The 26,867-nt window shown below is 44.1% G+C and overlaps 4 protein-coding genes across 4 annotated transcripts; 2 read left to right on the top strand and 2 right to left on the bottom strand.

Annotated features, from left to right (window-relative positions):
* The first annotated feature begins 1,293 nt into the window (after nucleotides 1-1,293).
* c2h1orf50 (chromosome 2 C1orf50 homolog) lies at nucleotides 1,294-4,844 on the top strand. Its single transcript, XM_070848819.1, has 5 exons — nucleotides 1,294-1,416; nucleotides 1,786-1,901; nucleotides 2,016-2,102; nucleotides 2,705-2,836; nucleotides 3,790-4,844. The coding sequence occupies exons 1-5, from the start codon at nucleotides 1,368-1,370 to the stop codon at nucleotides 3,973-3,975; spliced, it is 570 nt and encodes a 189-aa protein (XP_070704920.1). The 5' UTR covers nucleotides 1,294-1,367; the 3' UTR covers nucleotides 3,976-4,844.
* ap5b1 (adaptor related protein complex 5 subunit beta 1) lies at nucleotides 4,761-8,813 on the bottom strand. The gene is made up of 3 exons (XM_070848807.1): nucleotides 8,575-8,813; nucleotides 7,595-8,389; nucleotides 4,761-6,812 (listed from the first exon to the last, which is right to left on the bottom strand). Exons 1-3 carry the CDS (start codon nucleotides 8,710-8,712, stop codon nucleotides 4,914-4,916), a joined length of 2,832 nt encoding a protein of 943 aa, XP_070704908.1. The 5' UTR covers nucleotides 8,713-8,813; the 3' UTR covers nucleotides 4,761-4,913.
* Nucleotides 8,814-9,183: 370 nt separating this feature from the next.
* On the top strand, nucleotides 9,184-14,156 carry nuf2 (UF2 component of NDC80 kinetochore complex). The gene is made up of 13 exons (XM_070847512.1): nucleotides 9,184-9,371; nucleotides 10,959-11,033; nucleotides 11,182-11,258; nucleotides 11,523-11,584; nucleotides 11,678-11,775; nucleotides 11,958-12,031; nucleotides 12,496-12,589; nucleotides 12,673-12,735; nucleotides 12,875-13,012; nucleotides 13,107-13,247; nucleotides 13,336-13,511; nucleotides 13,619-13,754; nucleotides 13,884-14,156. The coding sequence occupies exons 1-13, from the start codon at nucleotides 9,249-9,251 to the stop codon at nucleotides 13,989-13,991; spliced, it is 1,365 nt and encodes a 454-aa protein (XP_070703613.1). The 5' UTR covers nucleotides 9,184-9,248; the 3' UTR covers nucleotides 13,992-14,156.
* Nucleotides 14,157-14,621: 465 nt separating this feature from the next.
* cfap57 (cilia and flagella associated protein 57) lies at nucleotides 14,622-24,692 on the bottom strand. The gene is made up of 21 exons (XM_070850348.1): nucleotides 24,536-24,692; nucleotides 24,130-24,443; nucleotides 23,772-24,031; nucleotides 22,701-22,872; nucleotides 22,466-22,618; nucleotides 21,953-22,092; nucleotides 21,444-21,609; nucleotides 21,219-21,332; nucleotides 20,363-20,575; nucleotides 19,970-20,143; nucleotides 18,590-18,751; nucleotides 18,201-18,356; nucleotides 17,316-17,409; nucleotides 17,029-17,219; nucleotides 16,755-16,928; nucleotides 16,433-16,591; nucleotides 16,030-16,173; nucleotides 15,665-15,781; nucleotides 15,307-15,447; nucleotides 14,992-15,129; nucleotides 14,622-14,791 (listed from the first exon to the last, which is right to left on the bottom strand). The coding sequence occupies exons 1-21, from the start codon at nucleotides 24,690-24,692 to the stop codon at nucleotides 14,630-14,632; spliced, it is 3,501 nt and encodes a 1,166-aa protein (XP_070706449.1). The 3' UTR covers nucleotides 14,622-14,629.
* Nucleotides 24,693-26,867: the final 2,175 nt, after the last annotated feature.

The raw sequence follows: 26,867 nt of genomic DNA, 5'->3' as shown, positions 1-26,867 counted from the left end.
TTGTCCACAAGAGAAATTGTGTTACTGGCTTTGGTGCAATAATTCATCACTTCATCCATTCTGCTACAGTGCAATCTCTTTGTTATATTTGTGTATATACTGCTTTATTCTGTTTATATTATATTCTACTTATATAGGCACCTGTTGTTTAACTCATCTTTGCACTGTTGTTCTTGTTCTTTGCTGCTGCAAATTTGCAAATTTCCACAATGTGGGACGAATAAAGGTTTATCTTATCTCATCTTATCTCATTTTATCTCATCTCATCTTACCTTATCTTATCTTATCTCATCTTATCTCATCTTATCTTATCTTAAACAAGTGCTGGGGCTTCTTTGTTCTTCAGTAACGTGCTCTAAATTGTGGAAGTTGATGATCCTCACATGTCAAACTCGACATAACAGCTGTCACATTTTGTCCTTATGTCTCCTTGTTGGCCTTAGACTGAGGCTGGCAGATTCCTCAGTAAAACAGCAAATGACAACATTAAGCAAACAGACAATTTATTTAGTAGAACAGCATTTACCAAGAAAGTATGATTAATGGCACAAATAGTCATTTAATGTGAAAAAATGAAGTATTGTTAACAAGAAAAACGACATTAATACAATCATGTGTCAATGTATAGTTGGCCACCATTGTTATAAACACCTTTACTTTTGTCATCCACAAATAGAAAAAGAAACAACTATCTACGAAAAACAACTTTTACCCCCGTCGTGTTTGTCAGACGCACAACTTGTGTAAGTGTGCACGCAATGGATCATGGGTGAGCCCATGTAAGGCGATGGAACAAACTCCAAGAAAAGAGGACTGCTGTAAGTCTGAGTCCTGCGTTTGTTACACACCAGAGGCTTTATGCGGACTGTGAAGCTGTTTCTGTGAAACATTTTGTTCAACTACTGTTTGACGCTGCGCTATCCCAACCTCTACAACTTTGGTTTCTCAACAGTGACACATCTTCTTTATTTATAGGCTCTGTAGCGTACAGCCTGCACTCTGTGGATAGACGGGGCTGTTTTTGGAGCGCCTGTAAAGAATCCAAGTGATAATGAATGATATATAACTTATACCATGAAATTGTTAACATCAATGTCAATTGGGATGAAAATAAATATATCTGATGTATGTATTTTTAATAATATGACAAGTTTAAATAAATCATTTTGTTATTTTAAAATTTTTTATGCAGGCGCAAATCTGGACTGCTATGATAGGCAGAAAGGGGCGGATATTTAGGACCCGCTGGAACCTCCGGTATTTTTGGTCAAATATTAGCTGGTTACAAAAGCAGCAGGTGGACGGAGAGTTTATATTCGACAAAATCACCAGTGAGAGGAGTTTGTAGTAAAAACAGAGGAGTGAACATGGACCGGACGGTCAGCCTTCCCAACCAGCCCGACAAAACCACCACAGGTAACAAACTCACCGAGTTGCTGTTGTTTACTCGCTGTAAACCTTAAATTTAACCTCCTTACCGTACCGACATTATTCAACTGGTTTTAAGTCCACTGTTAATGCTAGTTTGGCTTTAATTGCTTGAATTAAAAATACACAGTACAGCGCACGGTTAACCTGTGTGCTGCATTAGAGGAAACTCACTTAATTGCAACTAAGCATTAGACTATATGTGGATTTCATGAATTGTTTAGTTGTATTTTACATTTATTACAATTAAGAGTCAGTCATAACATCACAGTGTCATATATGATAATTAATTGTTATATTTAATGATAGTTGTAGTTGTAGTTTTAGCTGTTTTACTAACTGTGCCTGTGCCTGCAGTGACTCTGGTTGAGAGCAGCAGCGCCCCCAGCGGGCTGGAGCTGGTCAGCTCCTACCAGACCAACAGAGTGGGAGACCCCATGGACCTGGTGGTCCTGGCAGCACAAGTACAGAAGGTGTGGCCTGAGGTTTTTCTATTTTAATTAATTAAATTGAAACTGTCTAGTTGTACGCGGCAAACCTCTTGATGCGGATGGATATAACAGTCCTGAAAATATTTTGTTTTCTAGGGAGATGAGTTCATTAAAGCCAATGCATGCAACAAACTGACAGTCATTGCTGACCAGATCAGATACCTACAGGAGCAGGCGAGGAAGGTAAGCACCAGTATACCCACTGTTACACTGGGCGGCTTTATCAATATAGTAGTAACTAATACACAAACACTGCAGTTGCTCTGGTGGTAAATGGACTGGGTTTGTATATTTCTAGTGTTTTTGAGTATTCAAAGCACGTTAACACTACACTAACATTCTCACACACACACACACACACTTCGAAGCACAGCTTTGGGAGCAATTAGGGGTTCAGTGTCTTGCCCAAGGACACTTCAACATGCAGACTGCAGGGACCAGCGACCCGCTCTTCCTCTGAGCCAAGCTGCCTACAAACTGTATAAACTGGGCAATTTAAACCATCCAAAACTGATTTTTTTGGGGGGGATTGTGATCTATTAAACAGGACCAGATCCTAAAGCTGTCATTCTCATGGGATCATAATGCAAACAGAGTCTCACTGGGTAATGCTCAGATCTGACTAGTGTTTTGCATCCTGACATTACTGAATAACCACAGCCTATTTGAAAAAGAGATGGTAGTTTTAAAAAAAGGGGAAAAAAGTCATGGTAGTATTTGAGTCAGGCAGACAAGACAAGACCTGCTGTCAGTCCAATCCACATATTTCTCCTCCCCCTTCCTAGGTTTTAGAAGAGGCGAAAAGAGATGCCGACCTCCACCACGCTGCCTGTAACATTGTGAAAAAGCCAGGCAACATGTATTACCTCTACCAGCGGCCATCTGGACAGAGATACTTCTCCATCATCTCTCCTAAGGTCAGCGTTACACCGATAACAGATTGTTCAGCTGCCTTTCATGTTATGTCACCGTGTGGACACTGAGGGTTACAAACTGCCAGCTCTCCTGTTACTTAACGTCCCCTCAGGGAGAGTCCCGCAAAGATGTTATCATGTGAATGCCTAACGGAACACCTGCAAGCATTAGTGTGTAATGCTGAGAGTTGGAGGTGTTTGGTGTTCAAAGTTCATGTAGCTCAGAGGGGAGCTGATAGTGAGCAGGCAACCAAACACAGGCGGTTCAGGTTGGATCTGACTAGTTGCTGACAGGTTTCTACAGGGAGCCTAATAAACTGTCAGGGAATGAGTGGGTCGTCACATTGTGATGTGCCAGAGAATAATTGTTTCATGTGCTTCCTGCAATGAGTTGACAGCTGACTTTGAAGTTTTCTTAAGTGCTAAATCAAGAACACAGAGGCTTTAAAACCTTTTATATGTTGCAAAGATTAAAAAAAGGAAAGTAGGAACACCAATGCTGATTATTTTCATCAGTGTTTGATTAATATACAGTACCAGTCCAAACTTTGGACACACGTCTCATTCATTGATATTGAAGCCACGAAAACTACGAAGGAACACAGACGGAATAAATTAGTAAACAAAATGTTTAACCAGAATGTTTTAGATTTTAGATGGTAGCCACTTTTTGCTTTGACAGCTTTGCACAGTCTTGGCATTCTCAGTCAGCTTCACGAGGTCGTAACACTTGTGCCTTGTCAAGAGTTAACCTGTGGAATTTCTTGCGTTAATGTGTTTTAGACCATCAGTTGTGTTGAGGTGGAGTCGTTACACAGTTCTATACAGTGAACCAGCCCGTTTGTCTACTGTTCTAGACCAAGAGTCACCTCTGCTGCATGTTTTTAATGTTATCTTATGACTTTTAGAGCTGCACATTTTGCCATAACATACTTTGTTTGTCCTCTCCTCTGAAGGAATGGGGTCCAGGTTGCCCTCACTCCTTTGTCGGTGCCTTCAAACTACAATATGACATGTCCTGGACGCCCATAGACGAGGTGGAGAAGAGGGACTCTGAGTTAGCCATCATGGACAAACTCGTCAGCGAACAGACTGCCTTACCTTCTTACACAGAACCCAACTTCAAGGGGCTCTCCGATTAAAAGACAGCTGAACCGGACGGAATAAAAGGGCCGGAGTATTAACAGGACACATGGTGGATGCTCACTTAAGTCTTAATGGACTCACTTCCAACTAAAAATGCATCCATGGACTGGAATTGCTGGTATCAGAGCAGCCATCACACACTGACGGCTACAGGTTTATGTTTGTATACACATCAACTGCTGATGTTAGATGTATAGTCTGAGAGACGCTTTTACAAAGATGAAAATATCAAATTATGCTCTGGCAAGCCTGTGCATGGACACTTTTACATTTTAAGAGGTTTTTGCTTATTAACCTTTTATCAAACCTGTTTCCCACACATATAGTCTGTTACCTCACCAACATTCACCACAAGGATGCTTGTCCCGGGTGGTCAAACATTTTCTGTAAAGCTTTTAAAATATTTAAATCATTCATGGTTAACGTTTGCTTGTTTGCGTTCATCTTTTGTTGGTGCATCAACACCAAACAACTGCAGATCAGTGGAATGGCAAGAAACCAGCAGCAGGTTGTGAATTGTGCATATGAATAAAAACCAGAACATGTGGCACTAATGAAAACTGCTCCATAGTAGTCAGTAACCTTAAGGTGTCCTCCAGCCCACATGCAGTTTATACTTTATACAGCAGGGAAATACAGCTTTGGTATAGCGCAACTCAAGTAAATTATGTTTTTTTTCCTTTAATTTATGGACTGCAACCAATAAGATGTCTGTCGCTGTGACTGTATTTGTTAAATAAATTACAAAATATTTAGTTTAACATTTGTTTAATTTCAGGTCAAGAAAGTTAAAGTGCCAAATCTTTATTTCAAATCAAGTGTCTTCAGCAATTTCATTTTAAGTACATTTGTAATTATTAAACTCCTGAAGATTTTGTTAAAAGTAAGCTGCATTTTTTTTTTAGATTAAAAACAAGCCAGCAAGATGCATCAGTCAGCTGAGAGTGTCCTTCTGTGTGGGCGTGATTGTCAGTAGATAAGAGCTGATGTGAGGGAGAAGCTGCCAGTTATCGGTGGCAACGTTGAAGTGCACAGCGTCTTCCTCTGACCTGATCTTCAGCAGCACGTGAGACTGTGGCGGGAGGAAGAAAAACACTCTGAACTCTTCTTTGTCAGCCAAATCTGATACAAGGTAGGGGAGGAAGTGCTTCTCCACCACGGCAGCCAGAGCTGCCTCCTCCAGCTGGCAGCAGAACAGGCTGGTAGCGCAGTCTTCTCCGCGCTCACAGCTGATTTCATCCCATAAACCCTCAAACAAGCTCCGTTTGCCGTCTCGTCCCGTTGACGGGGGAGCAGGCGGAGGCATGAAGGCCTGCTGGAAAGCCACGTGGATGTCTGGCAGGACGGTGAGCCAGGAGAGCCCGTCCTGGGTGGTGAAAATGGCGCTGACACGGAGGGTGGTGGGGTAGGGGCGCCTGGGCTTCAGTCTCAGCCTCACCTTGGGTGACGGCCTCTCCCTGAACAGACATGGGACACTGATGTCGCTCAGTTCTTCATAGTGGTCGTCTGTGAGGTTGAAGTGGAGGCGGATGCTGAAGAGCTGATCAAAGCGGGCGTCATCGGCATCAGTGTGAGTCAGCTGGTAGTTCAAGGTGATTTCTGAGGCAAAGCTAGGATCATCAAACTGAGCTCTGTAGGCTTCCAGTGTGGCGTTGGGCTCTCCCAGATCACGTTCTTCATTAGTTTTTGTTTCTTCTCGGGGCTCAGAAGGGGCCTCAAACAGCTTGAATATTGCTTTCTCTGTCTGGTGAATGGTTAGCAAGCTCGTGAGCCCCTCGCTCTCGGCCATAATGCAAGACAGCGAACGCTTCTTAACCTGACGTCCTCCCTCGATCAAACCCTGCGCCAACACCCCAGCCAGCTTCTCCCGGGACAGCGTGGTCAGGAGGGTGTAGTAGAGACGGGCGTGGTCCTGGATGTCTGTGTCTCCGTAGCTGCAGGTAAGATGCAGCAGGATGTCGGCCAGAGGGATGAGCAGCAAGTCCAGGCTGGGGTGGACGAGGAGGCGGCGGCAAACCCCCAGCAGACTGTTTCCCAGACGCCAGTCGCCGCTCCTGCACAGAGAAGAGGAAGACGGGGTGATGATGCTGGACAGGAAGCTGAGGGTGCTGTGCTGAGGGATTTCTCCTTCCTCCCCCACTCGAGCCAGTACTTTGAGGTGCCAGGTGAGGTCTTGTAAGGTGACCTGAGTGAGCGGGGACCCTGTGATCTCTCCCTGGACGGCCTTCAGGAGCTCCACAGCCCAGCTGGACTCAGTGAGCCTGTCCTGGGTCTGGTCGGCCAGGTTGATGAGGTGTGGGGCCAAGTAGGTGTGGTGGAGGTAAAGCTCACACAGCTTCTCCACCAGGCTGCTGGAGTAGCGCTCCTCATGCCAGAAGTAGAAAAGGAAGAGGAAGGTAGCTCTGAAGAGGGTCACAACAATCTCTCGGCTGCCTCCGTTTTCCACAATGTGTAGCAGGGAGGTGAGGTGTTCGTAGAGGTAGGCCAGCCCCCTGTCCTCCCCCTCCTCTCCCTCCTCCAGGTACACCAGAGACAGCAGGTTGAGGCGGGCCAGCATGGTGGCACTGTCATTGAACACCGTGGGCACTAGAGCAGAGGCTAGGCGCGGAGTCAGCAGCACGGGGAGGGCCTCGTCACCGTCGCCGCAGCTGATTGGCCGATTCTCAGGAAAGTGCAGGATACAGTCCATGTAGAAAAGCTTCTCCGGTGTACTCAGCAGTGGGTGCTGGGAGAGCACGACAAGTCGCTTGAGGATGAAAGCTTCGTCTTCGGCGCTGAACAGGCTGTCTGTGAAGGCACACTTCATCAGCAGAGTGGTGTGAAAGAGGCAAACCTGGAGGGAGGTCAAAAAAAGATTTACTGCCAGTCAGAAATTCTCACTGTGTCAGAAATGTACAGGTTAACTGAAAGCTGCCATGTGCAGACTTTCTATTTGATCCTAAAATTTAAAATTAAGTACCAATGAAAATTGGTTATGTCTATGAGTTGCGTTCTACCAGGTTTCAAATCCTACACATAAGGGCTGTAGCATTGTGAGCACCATACACATTTGTAGGGTAAATATGAAGCTGGGGCCTGCAGTAGGTTAGCTTAGCTTCACAGAATGACTGGAAATGGGGGTAAAAAGCAAGCCTTGCTCTGTCCGAAGGCTACAGAATAAAACCATCTCTAAAGATTCTTAATTACCATTAATTAGCTTTATATTTAGCACACAGACATGAGTGGTATCGATCAAACTCTCTGCGAGAAAGCAATAAGGTATATATATATATATATCCCCAAATACTGAAGTTATAGTCCTCTGACGTGTATTTTTACATTCTGTAATTACCTGGTTGCTCGTGCCAGTCTGAGTTTGTTTGGCTGCACTGTATACAGATACACCAGTGGAACCTTTGTATTTCTGACAAAGTAGCAGCTCGAAGAGTGTTTACTGCAGTATTATACCACACGTACAGTTACCACGGGCACTATGGGTGTCGCCTAGTCAATAATAGCTAATAAATTGGGGTGAACCAACCATTCTGAACTAAAAACAAATGCTTGTAAACAGCAACAAATGAGTAAAACACATCAGAGAAACCTGTATACTTTTCTGCTTCAGTCCATACAAACCTCGCTCGTTCCCAGCAGTCGCAGCAGTTGAGTTCTGAATACGGCAGGAGGGACACCGGGCACCATGGCAACCACCTCTATCAATCTATGCAGCAGGGCAGCCTGACACAGAGGAGTGAGGAGGTAGGACTCCTCCAGGAGGGAGGACAGGACCGAACGCAGCTCCTTACAGCCCGGCCCGGCCTGGAGGGTCGGCACTGTCCCCATCGGTCCCAGGATAAGAGATGACATTATGGCTGAGTCTTTGTTATTCATCAGGTCGGAGTCCTGCTCTGCTTCCCACGCAACTGATGTATTTCCTCCCAGAAGAGCCGTAAGGTGTTCAGCACCAGCTCCTGTTTCCTGGGTGAGCTGATACACAGCGTTTCTTAACACCAGAGTATGGAGTCCAGCATAGGCCTGGTGGAGCTGGGAGGCTTCCTGCTGCCGGAGCCCACCCAAGAGCTCGAGACGCTGGGCGAGCAGACCTGGAGAGCAGGCCTCCACCTCCCGCAGGCAGTCACAGGCTGTGGCCCGCAAAGGGCGGAGAGCTCCATCACTGTGGAGGTCACTGGTGTCCTGGACTATCTGAAGGAGCAAGTCCAGGAAGTCGTGGGAAGCTCGGGATCGCCTGCTCACAGACGAGGTGCACACCAGCACCGAGGTGAGGGCCAGGAGGAGGTGACACCGGAAGTGGACACACTTGGTAGGACACTGGGCGAGCACAGACATGAGCTCGAGGGCCGTCTCATCACCCACTGAGTCCGAGGGACACAACAGAGTCGGGTGCTCACACAGCGGGGACAGCAGGAGGACCTGAGGTGGGTGACATGGAAGAAACATGGAAGAAGCAGCGTTCACAACACTCAAGACCACAAGCACTACACACTAACGTTAGATTAAACACACACATTCAACATGTCGGAGGAAGTGTTGGCAGCTGTACACACAGTAAACAGCAGTGAAGGGGCTTAATGAAAGTGACCTCCTTTGCCGTTTACCTTGACGCTGTAACCGGCTCTGTCATCCCTGAGCTCACGGAGCAGCTCTGCGAGGAAAGCCTCGGCTGTCGTCCCGGAGAGGAAGCGGGACGGACTGCGGGAGAAAGAGGAGATCCTCTCGGCCCAGCTCACCGCCATTATCGCTCAAATCCCACGCCTTGGCGAAGTGCAAATTATCTCTCTAAAGTCATAGCACACCGTACACACTCTTACTTTAAAATGAAACACAAGTTTTCCTCACGTACATGACACAACCAGAGGCACTCACGACTGAGTTCCGTGTTGTGTCACGTGGACACTTATTACGCGCAGCCTCACATTAGCGCCCCCTGCTGCTTCGGAGTGTGGACCAGGAGCATAGCAAGAATAAAGGTTATTTTGATCTATATTCATACTTACATTTTGTTCAGCAGGGCCATATTAACATTATGTCCAAACAACAGTATGAGGTTAAAACGTGTGATTAAAAACAAAGAGCTTTACACAGTTAGTGCGACAGAGGGTGCAGGTGAGCACAGTAGCATCTCTCTGACAACAGAAGAAGAATGAAATGACCAATCACACGCGTCGGTTAGTGATCAACAAGGAAGTCGTTTTAAGGCGCCAATTTTGTGTCGTCGTTGAATTTGAAATAGTATTTCTGTGTTTTGTCTGTTTTCACTAAAATTTCGACAATGTCTGACAACACCTTCCCTGTCTACACAGCTGACGCGATAGTGAACTTTTACCGAACAGAGGTTCTGACTGGTCAAGAGGCAAAACACTTCACCAAAAGCGACCTGACTCCTGCTCCAAAGGTAACTGAACGTCCGTCCACTGTGGATGCCTGGTCACTGAAATGTAGTATTTATTAAAAACGACATTATATGTACGTTTAAACGGGATGTCAGAAAGTAGTAAACGTACACAATGGACCTGATAGCTAAATTATAACTAATGGTGAGAGAGACTAAACTGAGGAACTTATTTCCAGACATGTTCCATACAATGGGCAGAGTCGCCAGCTGTGCCAAAGCCCATTCAAAAAAGTGGCGTTTTAATGCATTAATGCACCTTTAACCAGCATTAATATGTATTTTTGTACGGAAGTGTTGAAAGAACGTTTTACGAATACGAATGTAGCTGTTACATTAATTTAGAGTTCGACATAATGTTGCATTCAAAATGAAAACATCTGTTAAATCAGGTTATGCTTCCGGAATTTCCACTGCACTTTGACATAAAATGGTCATTACTTGTTGGATTATGTCAAACAACAAGTAATTCTCTGGAAAACAGAGTATGTGAAACAGTAATGTTGGAAAGCATACAACAGTCTACCGCAATCACTGCAGTAACAGGAACATTGACAGTAAACAGAAGGAAAGATGGGTATTGTAGTTGTGATGAAGTCTATAGCAATGATGCTAATGGTTTCTGTGTTTAGTAATAAGTGGTGTCTTTTATCTCAGGACAGTAATTATATGTGTTGCACTTTGTAAGTAAGGGCAGTATTTTGTGTTGTATAAACCAGTTTAGAAATGTATATACATTTTTTCATATTGGTACACTGTTGTAATACAATACCCACATGCCTGCATACACTTAGAGTCTTATATGTGTTATGTAACTCTTCTGCCACTGTCTGGGAAACGCAGAGAGGGAAGTTTATAGTGAAAAGTCTGTGACTTTGGAGAATAGAAGATTAGTTAGATTATCAATCCATTGTTTTAGTTATTTTTTAAGCCATAGAGACAGACAACACCTATATATAGGTACATACACCGATGGGCAATTTAGAGTCACCATTTAAACTTAACCTGCATGTCTTTGGACTGTGGGAGGAAGCCAGAGTACCTGGAGAAAACTCACTCAAACACAGGGAGAACATGCAAACTCCATACTGAAAGGTTCAAGGTTCAAACCACAAACCTGCTGGATTTGTCTATACAATGTCAGAAAATAGTATAAGGCGCCTGCTGTAATTTCCCAAAGCCCAAGATGATGTATTTTTTTATTCAACCAAAAGCCCAACAACCCAAAATATTAAGTTTATGACAGATGTGCTTTTGCACAGTACAAAGACTGTGGATTTTGTCTCACATGTTGTACAGAGGAATCTGATTACCAAGGGATCATTACACAGCCAATATGAACAGGTGGACTGATTACAGCAACCAGTGACTCTTTCATGTGTATACATGTGTGGACATGAGATGAAAAATGTAAAGCTATCCTTTTAATATTGTACAGATTTCCACACCTTGGGATTTGGGTGGGAACAAGCTGTAAACCCTCAGCTGGGTACATGTGAAAGAGACAAAGAAGTGGAACAGGACGAAATAAAGGACCTGTGTTGGAGATGCTGTGTGAGTTTTAACGTGCCTACTGTTTCTGTCTTACAGCCGGAGACCGTTCAAACATTGTACATGAGGGTGTTGCACCTCCTGTATCGTTTCAGACCAGAGTGTCACTCCATGGTAAGTCCTCCTGTCTGGTATTGTGATCTCATTTTCAACATCTACTATTTCTGTAAGGGATGATGTGGTGGTCTATGTTACAGATGGGGACATCACCATATGACTCTAATTGATTAAGACCATGATTTCCCTTGTCATTTTCCCTCAGGTTCCACTTTTGGAGAACATTCAGTACCCAGTATATCATGAGGGGGCAACAGCTATCATGAGCGTCTACATGCGCATGTGAGTTTTCTTGCTTTGTCATACCAACAAAATAATAAAAATAATGAACAAATTCATGGATGTATGGGGAGACCTGTTCAGATATATGTAAGAAAATCAAATAGACTCAAACAAACAAAGCACATGGCAGTTGTTGTTATTCGTAGTTCAGTACTTCAGAGGCTATAACTCTGTAATTGGATTTCAATGTATTTTAAGATGAATGGATATTTGTTTCATCTACAGTTCATATATTTTAACAGCACTTTTTGTGATCTCTGTCAGGCGGCAGTTTCTGCCAATGTGCTTGGTGTACGATTTTTCACTGAATGACCTTTTAGCTCCCAGTAAGTATACATTTTTTTTTTAAACTATATAGCATAAATGGACATTTGATAACTAGATGTCAACCTGGATAATGGCTTGTCCTTCCTCTTCAGAAAAACAGAAGACTCTGACTATTCTAAGTGCCATGATGAACTTTCTTCACTTCAGGAAGCAGAGGATGGACATGATCTTAGAGAAGCAGGCCAAACTTGTATGTAAAGCCTCTTTCACACATAGTTCCTAGGGGGAGAGCAGGGAGGTAGCAACACGCTTTCCTGACTGCTGTGACTGTTAGTCTCCCCCCTGATGACGTAGTAAGCATTGATTATCCTGGTTTCGTGTGTGTGTACATGGAAATGCAGATGTTGTACTAGTTACTGTCTCTGTTGTCAGAGGGCAGACACGGACAGGCTGCAGGCTTACACCAGAGGAAATTTAGAAGCAGAGAAGAAGATTGAGATGCTGACGTAAGTTTTTGATTAAATGTGTCTTTTTTTGTTGCTTAGTGTATGGCTGCTTCCAGCTTCTTTTAATGTTTAGTTTATGTGCTTTTCATGATTTTATATCATTTTAACTGTAATATTTCTGGGATTTGGACTGTTGGTACAGAGCAAGCAAATGGAGATGGCACCCTGGCCTATGGGAATATTTGGAATTTTTTCCTGACATTTTATAGACTAAACGATTAATTGTTTTAGAGCATACAAATCTACAGATATGTATGTTTTTATAGTTGCAGCATCAAACTCAAAATAATCAAATGATCAATTTTGTGATCATTTGAAATGTCAAGATCACAAATTAATAATTTTTTTAATCATCACATTTTCATGATCAGCAGAAATGAGAACATAATGAGGTGCACGTCCTCCCCAGTAACCAGCAAAAGCTGCACTCTGTACACATATCAGTGTTTGTCATTCTCGTTCAGGACCATCCCACCAGAGCAGCAGGCTGAGGCCGACGAGCTGGCAGCTACTCTGTCTGAGCTGCAGGCCACCACCGTGCATGAATACCAGGAAGTGGTAGGTAGTGATGGAACACAGTCAGAGTGATCAAAGCCTGTTGTGTGTGTGATCTCAAGTGAAATAAATGTATCTCCTTTCAGAATGCAAAAAATGACAGCATTGCAGAGTGGAAAACCAAAATTGCAGAGAAGACTCAGAAACTGGTACGTGACTGTGTTGTAAATATTTGGCAATAGTTTATGTCTTTGTGAACAGTGTTATAGGGTGCTTCGTTCTGACGTCTTCCAGAAAGATAAATCGGTAATTGAATAGATGTGTGTACTGTTTGGATGTGTGTATCAGACCCAGGTGAAGTTGGACGTCAGCAACCTGAAAGAAGACATTGGCAAACTCAAGTCTCAGATCGTGGAGTCTCCAGAGGAGCTGAAGAGTCAGATGGAGAAGATGAGGGAGAACGTCAAGAACATCAAGAGCTCCATCGTGAGTGGAAAAGCAGAGTGATCTCCAACAGCTGGCCATTTGAATATATGAGATATATGAGATCAGTTATTGTCATTCACCTGTACAATTTCAGAAAGAAACCGATGAGCGTGTGGTGGAGCTGCAAAACATGGTGCAGAGTGTGACCCACACTGAGACGGAGATCCAGCAGATGTACAACCTGCTGCAGGACCTGGAGAGCAGCATGAACAACACCAAGCAGAGACAGGAGGAGGTATGAGCAGGGTACATACAGGGATCCTTTCTTTGTTCCACGTGTCATAATGCAGTTATTCATTAGCATATCATTTGTGTGTGTGCAGCACCAGGAGCTGACAGCTCAGTATGAGAAGAAGCAGAAGGAACTGAAGAACCTGTGCATCGAGGAAGGCCAGCTGAAGCGAGCTCTGGGCATGAGGCTGGACAAAGAGTCCAAGCAGAATATTCGCAGGCACAAGAAGAAAGAGATGAAGGAGCAGCATGTTCAGGATGTGTTGGGGTATTTAATTAACATGATACACTACTGGTCATTTCTACAATACCGTGGAATTTACATTATAGTTAATTTGATCGGTAGTTAATTGTTTAAAATGAAATGTCCTCCAGGCAATGTAACCAAATCCAACAGAAGCGTGAGGATATGGTTGACAAAATCCAAGAGATCTCCAGAGAGACGCAGCAGCTAAAGGCCAAGATCCAGAGCCTGAGAGACATCTGCAGCAAAGAGACAGAGAAAGCTCAGGTACCAGCGCAGGAACCTCCACCTCCGCCTCCACCTCCACCTCCGCCTCCGACATGTCTGCCTCAGTGCCACAGTCTGTTTGTGTTTGCTTCGTGGTTTGAGACTAACATGTTCCACGTGTGTGTCCAGGCTCTGTATGACACCCTGTCAACTTCAATGGACGAGCTGCACAGGAGGATTGAGATGCACGTCACCGACCTGAAACGTGATGTCACCAAGATGTCTGCAAACTTTTAAATGGATCATTTTACACTTCCATCATTATATTACTATGTGGTATTACTTCTGTCATGTGTTTTTACTGTTCTAACCCTTTGTTGCTTTTTTCACCGTTACTATTTAAAATGTTGATAAAAGATTTTATTATTGAAAGTCATCTTTGTCACTAGTTAATAAATCTTACTACCTTTTCTTTCCACATCTCAAGACAAGTCACTTTTTGCCAACCATGGTGCTGTTTTAGTAAAATATAGTTCCACCTTCCAAGGTATCCCTTGATTTCAATTCATCTCTTTAAAATCTAAAAATTAATGAGCAGACTCTTATTTTGTAGTTTTGTAGTCCATCACAGTGAACATAAGTCTGAGCATGTAGGCTACAAAAATGAATACAAGTACAAGGTATGTGCTCATGGATTATCCTGTGTAACAGTAACAAGGTTCAAGGGTTTGCTAATTGACTTCTACTGAACAGAAATGATTGTTGTGTAGAATAGAAAAATACATTTGTACAGATTTATAGCATGCATTCAGAACTGGTACTGCTAGTAGCAGTAAGAGGACAGTGTGCTATCTGCTGGGCTTATGTCTCACTGCAGGCTCCTGGTCCACATCCAGGGGGTGGGCTGCTCTCTGATTTGGGTTCAGTCTGAATTCTTAGTTGATATCTTCCTCTTTGGGTCCCTCCTCTGAGTTGGGACGTGACTTGTTTGACTTCTTGAACGCAGCCAGCTGAGCTTTGTGCTCTTTGACCTGTGTCCTCACCAGATGCAGCTCCTTGCGCAGGTCATTGATTTCAGTGATCAGAGTCACATTCTCCTGCACAGTAGATGACAGGCACTGTTACAATAAATCTGTGCTCACGCTTGTGTCACAGGGAGAAGAGATACTGAATGCCACGAGCATCAGAATCAGAGAGTTATTTTAATTATTGAATAATTATTTTATTTATTTTAAGAAACATAAGACTTGAATCCCCAGTGACTTGACAGAGGAATCGTCTATGTTTTAGAATTTACCTTCATGATCTTCACATAGACCTTATCGTGCTCCTCAGCAGATTTAGCCAGCCTCGTCTTGAGACTGCTAACAGTCCGCTCTAAGTGATCGCGTTGCCGACACAACGCTTTCTGAATATCTTCATCTGCGCTGCTTTTCTCCAACTTAGAAACAGGAAAAACACATTCACATATCCCCTACATGTCGGACAGTGTATAAATGACAGCTTTCAATAAGACTGTATGTTAGAGAAGTGGAAGTAAGAATGACCCAAACTGGTATTAGACCCTGCACTCAGTGACATTACAGTGTTAGAACATTGAACTACATGAGACGCTCACCCCATCAGCCCGCGGCACATAGCGGGAATAGATCATCTGCACACTGTCCCTCAGTTTCTTTGGCTCCTGGATGAAGCTGACACAGTGATGGAGGTCTGATTTTAGCCGCTGAAGATGTGTCTCCAAATCTTTCACCTGGGCACAGAAACAGTATGACAGGTTCATGTGTTTTCATGTCTTCCTTTTTGGCTTATATATTTGCTCCTGCCGTTCCTGATTGCAGCAACCAGTGACCTCTTAAATGTACACATGGGCATATCAGTGTCAAAATGTGAACCTATCCTTTACTATACAGGTACAGGGTACTGTAATCCTAATCCTAATTCAAAGCAAGTGTTCGGTATGGACTCACTTTCTGCATCTCCTTGTGCATCTCTTTATCCCTGGTCCTCAGTTTGAGCCTCAGTTCAGAGACAGTGAGCCTCAGCTGAGCGTTGCTCTTGTCAATTTGCACCAGCTCCTCCTCCAGCTGTCAAACAGTAGGAACACATTACTGTCAGTGATGTTTCAGTAGCATCCATTGGTACTTTTGACTTGACTGAGTAAAACAAGACTAACAAAAAGACAAAAATGTCTTTCTAAAATACACATTTAACTCTAATTCCTGTTTTAGTGGATGTTTTAATGAAACCTGACTGTATTCTGTACTGTAGAATACTGGAGCTTCTAGAAAACCTGTTCCATCACACACACACACACACACACACACACACAGACCTTATGGATCCGCTCCCTCTTCTCATTGATGTCATCTTGCTGAGGCTCCGTCTGTTTTTTCAGCTCATTCAACTGGAAATCAAGAACAAACTTCAGCTTCTCCAGTTCCTGGTTCTTCCTCTTCAAGCTGGAGATGGTCTTATCCTGTACGTGTGAAGCGAAGAGAATTTCATGGAAGACGGTAATTCTTTCAGTTTATTTTCTATGATTAACAACATCTACTATTTTAATGTCTCTGCAGAAGGACAGGCTGAGAGCGAGTCATTTTTCAAAAGGTTAAAGAGGCCCTGATGTTTCATGTTGAAGCACTTAAAACACTGAACGAACAGGTTTCTCCCACCACAGATCCAAAAGCAGTAATGTTCAATTTAATTTAATTTTAATTCGCCCTGATCTCAGCCACCTTGTCCTGGCTGGTCTTTTCGTGTCCAGAGATCTGCCTCTTCAGGTCCTCGATGTCGCTCTCCAGGGAGCGGATCAACCCCAGGAGCCGCTGCCGCTCCTGTTTCAGCTTGTTGATGTCTGCGCACCTGTCATCGATCTGTCTTTGCAGACCGTAGAACTGGGATCGCACAATCAAGCGCCCAGGTGGAAGAAGACACACAAAAAAGTAGGAGATTACATGAGAAGCAGAGTGGGAGAAAGACAGAGACAGAGAGAGGGACGCTTTTTAAAAAATGCAATAAGAAGTTCAGATTCCACTGAATAACAAGAGCTTTGGTCACCTTTTGTGTCATGATACCACTTTCTCCTTTCAGAGTGGTGTTAGTCTCTTTCTCAGTGTGAAGTTTCTTCTCATACTTGATACGGATGTCATGGATCTTCCTCTCCTCATCCTCCTCTACTTGCCTTACAATCTCTTTAAATACACGAATCTGCTGCTGTGCATCCTCCTGGCACTGCACAAAATAAATGCAGGAGGAGAACAGTGTTTCATGTGGTGTCCCCTGTACGTCATTTCTCACTCTGTGGTCAGTGAAGCTGCCCCTCCTGACTAACCTGAGCCAGGAGCTGAGTCTTCTCCTGCAGCTTGGCCTCGTAGAGCTGCGTCAGCTCCTCCACGGCTTGGACTCTGCTCTCCTCCACAGCCTTCAGCTGCCTCTCATTGTCTTCCTGCGTTCTTTGATATTCACGCTGAAGATCTTGGTACCTCTCATGCTCCACAATCAGCTTCTGGCTAAAGGATAACTCTGTATTTGATTGAATAAGAGACAGATAAACAGATGGATTTAGCCGTTTAGATTGTCTGTTCCTGAACTGTGCTGACACCGATCCTGTCCTCTTACCTAAATCCTTCAGCTCTTTTGAGTGTTTCACAGTGACCTCTGCAGAACTCTGCTGGTGCTCACGTTCCTGCTTTTCCATGTCTGTTTTCATTGTCTGTAGGTGCAGTACATGTTATGAACAGACCACAGAGGTCTTAAAGGCATAGTTCAGATTATTTGAAGCTGTGTTGAATGAGGTACTTATCTATAGTTAGCAGCACACCCCCAGTTTGGAGGAGCAGGTAGGAGTACCGGGAACAGATGCTATGCAGTGTGCGTGTTGTGGACGGGGGCAGCAGAACGGATTTTACCTGCCTAAACAAGGCCCAGCTAAAAAAAACACCACAACACCGCGCAGAATAGAGAATTTTGCAGTGCTGCTGCCACAATCAATGAACTGACACGTTAGTTCAGATCTTAAGAAACCATTTAAAACACAAATTTCACACAATAACACAAACAGACTAACCAATCAAAGTGGCAGTAGACTAACTCCTGTTTTCTTCTAGGTAAAATGACTGTTTCTATCAATCGAGTCTGGTGGCTTTGAAGTGGTTGAAGGGAAAGAGAGAATGGCTTTAGTTGCCCGTTGAAAGGCCTGTTTGGCAGCAATGTAAAGCAGTGAAAATGATCATTTATTCATTATTTATTCTAAATATTGCATACACTTAAACTGACGGTGATTTCTTTAGGTGGCTAAAATTCATTTCTCTGCTGCCCTCATCCTCAGCAGTAGACTGCTTAGCATCTGTGCAGGGACTCCTGCTGGCCTCTATAAACTAGCTTATGTAAGAAATTGAGTTATAGTGATTAAATGCAGGCATTTTTGGTGTCTGGTAGACATTCTGACCATTAAACTGTGAGTAAAAAAGTTATTATATAGGATATAATAGGTGATCAGCAGACCTGTTGCATTGTTTTCAGAGCTTCTATTTGCTGGGTAAACTTGTCAGAAAGCTCCTTCATCTTCTCGTTGTAGTTCATGTCCTTCAGGCGGAGCTGGTACTCGTTCTCCATGTGCAGCTCCTCCAGACGCATCTTCAGCTCCAGCATGTTCTGGGTCTGCAAAACAAATGTCACGATGTCTCCCCCATACTGTGCTTTTACAGTCATCACTGCAGTCAGATGGTTTGATATGTATAATAATTTATTAACATTGGTCTGTCATTAAGATCCATTAAGAGAAGAGCCCACATCTCAGTGTCAGTTTCATGTGGAGAATGCTGACACATATGCAAATACAAGGGCCTAAAGCAGACACACACACACACACACACACACACACACACACAGACCTTCTCCTCCAGGTCTGACTTGGTGACGAGGATCTCTTCAGTGTGGATGATATGCCTGTTGCTCTTCAGTCCTCTGCCCTCTTTATCGATGATCTTCCACATCATCAGGCAGCCATCTTCAGATGCTGTCAGCAAGAACTGATTGTCAAACGTGATCACCATCTGAGGACACACAGAGTTAATCAATGATCAGTTCTTAATGGTTCATATAATTGATCATTTCAGCCATCCAAATCACCTCAGCTGGCTCTTTTTAATGTGAAGGAGCAGCTGGCCGGGCTCCTCACCCTATCTCTAAGGCTGAGCCCAGACACCTGATGGAGGAAACTCATTTCGGCAGCTTTTATTCGCAATCTCGTTTTTTCAGTCATTACCCAGAGCTCATGACCATAGGTGAGGGGTGGAACGTAGATCAACCTATAGATCAACCTTCCGACTCAGCTTCCTCTTCACCACAGTGGACCGATACAGCATCCACTCTACTGCTGACGCCACACCAATCTGTCATGAACAAGACCCCGACATACTTAAACTTCCTCACTTGGGGCAGCAACTCTCTCCCAGCCCACAGGGGGCAATCCACTGTTTTCTGACAGAGAACCACGGCCTCAGACTTAGAGGTGCTGACTCTCATCCCGACTGCTTGACATTCAGCTACAAACTGCCCCCTTTGGCCTGAGGTGGTCTAGTACCATGTACACTTATGAACCACCCAATGCTTGAACTGGTTGTTCATTATGGCCGATCAATGCCTAGCACACAAGTCCAATAACAAAGCACCACTCTGGTTCAGACCAGGCAGGCCGTTCCTCCCAATCACCCCCCTCCAGTTTTCTCCGTCATTAGCGTTGAAGTCTCCCAGTAGAACTATGGAGTCCCCTGACAGAGCCCCCTCCAGGATGTCTTCCAAAGACTCCAAAAAGCCTGATACTGCTTAAACACACACAACAGTCAGAGCCTCCCCCCCCATCAACCTGTAGTTGCATGGAGGCGGCCCTCTCCTTCACTTCAATACAGTGGGGCTCAGCCGGGGGCTCACAAGTACCACAGTACCACACCCTCACCAAATGCGGCAACTCCGTAAAAGGAGAGAGTCCAGCCCGTCTCCAGGAATATAAGTGGTACCGCTTAGCCTCCAGCACCAGCTCCTGCTCCTTCCCCACCAGAGAGGTGACGTTCCACATCCCTAGAGTCAGTCTGTGACGTTCAGGACTGTAATAGCCCCTGTGGGTGGTGAGCCGACAGGGCGGTGGCTCCAGGTCATTACTTCGGGCTTGGCCCGGCTGGGCCCCGTGGATCCAGGTCTGGGCACCAGACGCTTGATTTCTTCTTTTGAATCAGTTTAGTGTGCGCTCAGTATACATCAGCATGCAGACCAACCTTGGTGATGGGGCCACAGTGAGCCTGGTGCATGATCCATTCTTTCTGGATGGGTAATGGGTATTTAATGGCTCTGACGGTTCCACTGGAAGTTCCGGTGAAGACAACCCTGCCAGAGTGAGACACTGCCAAAGTGGTGTGAGCTACTTCATCAGCAGGGACCTCCCTCAGGACCTTTGGAATCAAGGTATACGGTGCATGAACAGATAATATGATCCTGTACATCTGTGATAAAAAAGACTATATTTTCTGCTTCGTCTTATTTTCTGCATGTAGCTAAAACTTTTGATAGTGCACTGACAAATGCTTATGCAAGACGCCTATAAAATGCCTAAAATGACCCTGAAATTTGAACAAAATATCAACAAGTAGTAGTGAGTCGTTCTTACTGACCTGACAATCTTGGACCTCCTTCAGTGTGAGGTCTGTTCCCACAGCCAGGATGGTTTTACAATCTGAAGAGAAGGCAACACCTGTGTAGCTGCAGGACTTGAGGACACTCTCAGACTCACGCTTGCCGGTGTGTGTGTTCCACTCGTACACCGCGCCATCCATCCCACACGACACCAGCCGGCTGTCATCCAGGCTCCACTCAATACCCCGCACCTGCAAAAACGTTTGGACTGTACTAAAGCTTTTACAGCACGACTACTCTATCTGACTTTAGACACATATCCAAAGGGAAAGGTTACCTCCAAAGATAGACCTGTAAGATCCTTTTTGTTTATAGCCATTGTATACTAACCCTTTGAAACACCACAATAACGCAGACAGACTAACTCATCAAGATAGTGATAGACCAACAACTCTCATGTGAAATTACTGCTTTTGTCAGTGAAGTTTGATGGCTTCGAACCAGCGGTATATAGCAATATAATGGCTATTTCTGGTTAAACAAGCAGGTCTACAGGTCTATATCTGTAGGGATCCGTTCTGTAATGAAGTCAGAAACTTCAAATAACAGTCTGGGCCTGCCATTGGCTAAAACAAGCACTTCTAGTGGACGTACGGCACTTTGCCCTGAAGAATTACATTACAACCATTGGATCTTATTCATCGCCTGTTCTTGGCTCCAGGCTGAGGTGATCTACTGGACCCATTCCAAAAGTTTTTGTGCCTATCAGTCATTGCTGAACCCAAAATATGTAAAAAAATAAAAAAATAAGGGCCAGGTTTCAAAATATAAGTTCTCCTTAAATTCTCCCTTTTTCCACATGCTGTCTATGACACACACTTGTGCCTGACTCACCTTTCCATTGTGGCCCTTCAGATTGAGGATGTTCTCAAAAGAGGTGACAGAGTAAATGTGGATGACATTTCCATTGACAGCAGCAAACATGTGGCCACCGTAGCTAAAAGCACACTAAGGTGTGGAGAGGGAGAGTGATACAAATGGTAAGTGCATTACGTGGTAGCAATATTAGTCATTTTGACATTCTGACTGAACAACATGATCAACACACATATAACCCACCTCTCTGCAGCCGCGCACAGTGAACTCCTTGAAAGTGCGAATGTCGTCGATAAGCAGGTTCATGAGCCTGAGCTTGTCTGAAAAGCCCACCAGGATGAAGAGGCCAGTGGGGTGCAGAGCCACGCTGTACGCCTCCTCCTGGAACTCCCTGTACAGCTCCAACACTCTAGTGACAGTTCACAGATAGAGGCAATGAAAAGACACAGTAGCAGGTCCTTAGCATTTCATACTTAGGCTCTGTGTTTCCTAGCATTTGTGTTCTGTGTATATAAATGACAGTGAGTACAGGGCTTGACTGTAAAGGACTGTCACAGGACTGCAAAACGACTCCCTCCTCTCCTCCCTCAGAGGTTTCCACGTGTCTCACCAAACTTCAGCATACAGTATAAAGTGCAGTAACCCACTTTGTTTATGTGTGATTAAAAAATAACTGTGTTCAGAAATGAAGCCAATGTCTCACTCAAGAAGGACCAAATAGCAAAGGGCCTGGGTGTGCTTTTGTCTCCTACTTTGTCTCGTAGTTCCAGATGCGGACCGAGTGGTCCAGAGAGCTGGTGGCCACAAGGGGCTTTCGAATGCAGATGGACAAACCAGTGATAGACTTGGAGTGGAAGGACTGTGACAGGAACTCAAATTGAAGGTGTTCCTCCTGATAGACAGAGTTAGAAACTTTACATTAGAGGTCAAGGAGAACTTGCTTTAATGTCTAAAACACGAAGAAGAGAAGGAGAGCACGAAAGAAGGGGGAGATGGGACAAATTGGTACGGAAGAAGGACTTGAAGCGTCGGCTCTGTGAGGCTGTACTTCAGGATGGTGGTGCTTTGAGCTAAATGCTAACATCATGTTTGCAATGACAATGCTAACATGCTGAAGCTAAGCAGGTATACTGTTTATCATGTTTGCACCTAGCTGTGCTAATGCAGTGGTCTCATTGAAATGAACAAGAAGGCTGTGTAGTTTTCATTACACCACCATTTCTATAACACTACAGTGGTGGTGCTTGTTAAGGTGACTGTACTACCTTGTTCGTCTCAACAGAGGACAGGCTGAAGCTGTACAGCTGTCCTCTGTCTGTACTGATGGCCAGAGTTTCCTCTGCGGGGCTGATGCACATGGTGTCTATCCCCTGACCTTCAGCCAGGGTCAGCTCGTTGGTGTAAGGGTCCAGAGGGATCTGACAGAAAAGATCACATATGCAATCACTGTGAAGCACACATAGAGCCTGCAGAACCACTGCTACCTGCTTTAATGTTTACCCGAATGTCCCTGCGTCTTCTATAACTGTCCTCGTTCTTTTCAAACAGACAAACTGTGCCGGACCCCAAAGAGCATGCGAAGCCCTTAGAGTAGGACAGAATGGCCGTGATGCGAGACACACTGGGACCTTCATCCACGTCAGCGTCTTTGATCTTCTTCATCTCCACTTGCCTGTGCAGTGAATGAATGAATCACATTTACTACAGGAAGAGCAAAGAACAAACAGATCAGTCAAGGACGCCCCAAAAAATGTTCACACTTGTTAACAAAGTCATCAGGTATGGCATATATATATATATATATATATATATATATACATATACACACACACACACACACACACACACTACTCACAAAAAGTTAGGGATATTCGGCTTTCAGGTGAAATCTCAGGATGAACCTAAAATGCATTCTAACCTTTCCAGGTGAACTTAATGTGACCTTCTCTAAACCTTTGAATGCACATGTCCAACTGTTCAGTGTCTCAGTACTTTCTGCACCAGCTGCTGTTCTCTAACAAGAAGCTTAACAGCAACATTCACAACAGGTTTGATCCATGAATCCACCAATACATTTCCTGCTTCAGGTAGAATTGGTATTTAAACAGTCCTCCTCATCCTGCTGTTCACATTCTGACATCATGAGACCAAGACGACACCTAACAGTTGATCAGCAGCACCTCAACACTGGAGGCTTCAAACAGGAAGTCCTCAGACGGAGGTGTTCACTGAGCTTAGAGGGTCACAGAGTGTCATCAGGAGGTTGGAACAGTGATACAGAGACTGGAAGAGTCACAGAAAGGAGAGGAGTGGACGTCCTTTGGCCACATCCCTGCATCATTGCATACTGATACTTAAATGCCCTACTTTCATGATATAATATCACTGTAGCATTCACTTTTTACATTTTCCATAAATTTCACCTGAAAGTCGAATATCCCTAACTTTTTGTGAGTAGTGTGTATATATATATATATATATATATATATATATACATAGAGAGAGAGAAAATAATCTAAAATATCTGTGGATAAACAACACTGACACAATGTTCATGTGGTCCAACCTGACCTGTCAGACTGCTCCTGCACAGCCTTAGAAGCCATGTTGATTTCTCTTCGCAGGTCTCCAGACTCAAACACCAGCAGCCTGCCCGTGTCCGTCCCTGCGATCACACGCTCCTCCGTCATCCAGGTATGGCACAGGAAGTTGATGGACTCTACCTTTGAGAAGCTGCTCTGTTTCAAAGCTCCCTCTGAGTAGCGGAAAAGCTTGAACACACCGGCTCCACTCACACAGAGCTGCGTGTTGTTGTGAGGGTTGAAGCTGACCTGTAGGGGACATCAGAAAAATAGCAAACAGTGTTCAGTGCGTGCACGCCTGCATGTGCAGGAGCTGGGGCTGCACTGACACAGCATGGATGAATCACCTGGGTAACGGGATTATTTGAGTTACTGCTCTTCACTGTTGCCAGGACTTTATGTTTTTCCCAAAGCCAGAAGATCAGCATCCACTCTGGGTCTCCCGTTTGGCCAATAAGGTACTTGGAATCGGGGGAGAAAGCCATGCACACAAACTCTTGAACAAGCGTGTCTCCTGCAGTCAGGACTTTTCTCTTCCGGCCCTGCTCATGCTGCAGGTCCAGCACCGTGATGGTGGCCCCCTCACCACCCTCTGACACTGCCAGGTAACGCCTGTTGGCACTGATGGCCAGAGCCCGCATGCCCTGGCTTTTCTCTGAGCCTGTGGAGATGAAACATAGGGAAATAACTGAATGTAATTTCAAAAGGAACTCAGTAATGGGAACATCAGCAAGGTCCACCACTGAGCCTAACCTGGGATGAACCTCTGGGTCCTTTGGGCGCTGTTGTAGCACACACAGTTGTTACCGCTGGGGAAGACGACGGTTTGTTCATCGAAGAAACACAAATTGTTACTCACACCTGTGCGCAGACCGAAGATGAAGTGGGACTGAGCAACAACTGCAGCCATTTTTCAGTGGACTTTAAAGTTTGTTTAAGCCGCGAACAGACTTTAAAATGATTCCGACCTAAAACCCTGTCCACACACACACACACACACACACACACACACGGTGGTCACGTCCCCCAGCACACATTCACTCCCGTTTGAAAGCTAGAAAAGAGCTGAGGCGACTGAGTAAAACACACCGGGACAGGTACGCTAGGATGATTAGAGTCCCGTCGCTAGGCAACGCCGGAACTCCCGCGAGAACTTGGACACTGGCTTAAAGTCGCTTTTCCTGCTGCGCTGTTTTGACCAAAGTCCAGACTCCGTCCACCCACCGCCAAGACTTTATTTTCACCCCTCTTTCTTTATCTTCATCTGGCGAACTTATGATATGGATTTCATACTGGATGGCAACGTCTCGCGGGAGTTCCGGCGTTGCCTATAGCGACCCAACACTTGAGCGCTGCTAGTGAAAGTAAAGGCATGAGTGGTGCTGGTGATGAGGGGCTGAGGTCTGTCTGGTGGACAGGACTCAAGTGCAATGCTTACAATGCTTCTTACAGCCTTGAAGTACTTCCTTAACTTGAGTACTGTCATATTAGAGGTGCAATATTACAATATTAACCCCTTACTGCCTGAATTTATTTACAATTATATAAAAAAATAAATGATTTGTGTTTTTGCATTCAAGCAGATGCTAAATTAAGTGGAGATTGTTAATTTGAATATAGCATAGCATAGAATAGTACAATGTAATAATAGTATAATATAATATATATGTATATATGCAAAGAATATATATATATATATTTATTTATGTATGTCTGCATCTATGTATATATAATATATACATAGAATATGCATCAACCAGCATTAGTGGGATACAGAGGCCACCTCAGCTGCATCAAGACCGGAAGAGGTTTGAGGCGAATTTGCGACTATAGGCAACAAGGGATTAATACTGTTACTCTATACTTCTGCTCCATATTTCAGGGGGAAATATTGTATATTTTACTACATTTCTAATTTGTCACACTAATTTCCTTGACTACAAAATCATTTATTTAAAACAGATTTATGGCCAACAGTAAATAAAGTGGTTAGTGGCTTCAGTGATAATAATCCAACAATATAATCCAACAAAATGATATTCAATAACATAGCCTTACTCTGACAAGGCCATTCTGCTGCATAATCAGTACTTTAACATTTGATAGTTCACCGTGAACCATGAGTAGGATTTTGAATGCAGGACTTTACAGTATCTGAATCCTTCTCATACAACTAGGTTGGGCTTTAGGGCTCTTCATTTAAAAGGAGGCAACAGAGTCCGGTAGATTTGTGCGAAAATACAGTAACCAGGAGATTAGGAGTTAATGTTAGAAGAGGATCAACATATGAACAGTGCATGCAAATGACTTAGGAATAAAAGATTGTGATAGTTTGGTACTAAAACAGACAGTACATTGGAAAATGAATGGATGAAACTGAGAAAGAGTGCACAGTCCACTGGAGGTCTTGCACAGTAGAAATTCAAGTCTTCATCATTTATTCACCAGTGAGTGGAAGTATTTAAATGATCACTAAAACAACAGGAAACCCCAAGTCTGTATAGTGGACAAAATGAATTTACAATAAGAAATAAAGTTGGGTTGTGGGTTTATATATTGTCATATAAATGAATGGCCAATGGGAGTGTGATCTGACATTGCAGTGCCATCTTGGTGGTGACATGCTGTCTGAGGTTTTCAGTGCTGCATTGTTTTCGTATGGATGTTCCAGCTTGTTTGAGCTTGCGGCAGAGGGACCTGCAGAGGGACTTAAACATTTCCTTTACACAGACATAAATGAATAAATCACAGCAATCCTGACGGCGTTCGTCAAAGGCTTTAATGGCACGATTCACACCAGTGAGAGCTTCTGCATCCAAGACTCTCATTTCAAGACACCAATGGCAATACAGCCAGCTGACATAAACACGGTTCATGTGTCAGAAGGAGCATTTAATTGAAGGTAAAACTGCTGTGTTATACTGAGAAACAGGAACTGAGACGCTGCTGTTAATAGTTGATGATGCATTTTTGTCCATCCCTCGTCCCTCTTATACTTAATAACATGTTCAACTTTAGCCCTAGGACCTTTCAGACAAACTACTAAATACCAGTGGTGATCCATTCAACCTCAACGTATCACTAA

Source organism: Pempheris klunzingeri, chromosome 2, assembly GCF_042242105.1.
Source record: "Pempheris klunzingeri isolate RE-2024b chromosome 2, fPemKlu1.hap1, whole genome shotgun sequence".
NCBI lineage: Eukaryota > Metazoa > Chordata > Actinopteri > Acropomatiformes > Pempheridae > Pempheris > Pempheris klunzingeri.
The sequence above is the reverse complement of the archived record's forward strand: the minus strand, read 5'-3'. Positions and strand labels throughout refer to the sequence as shown.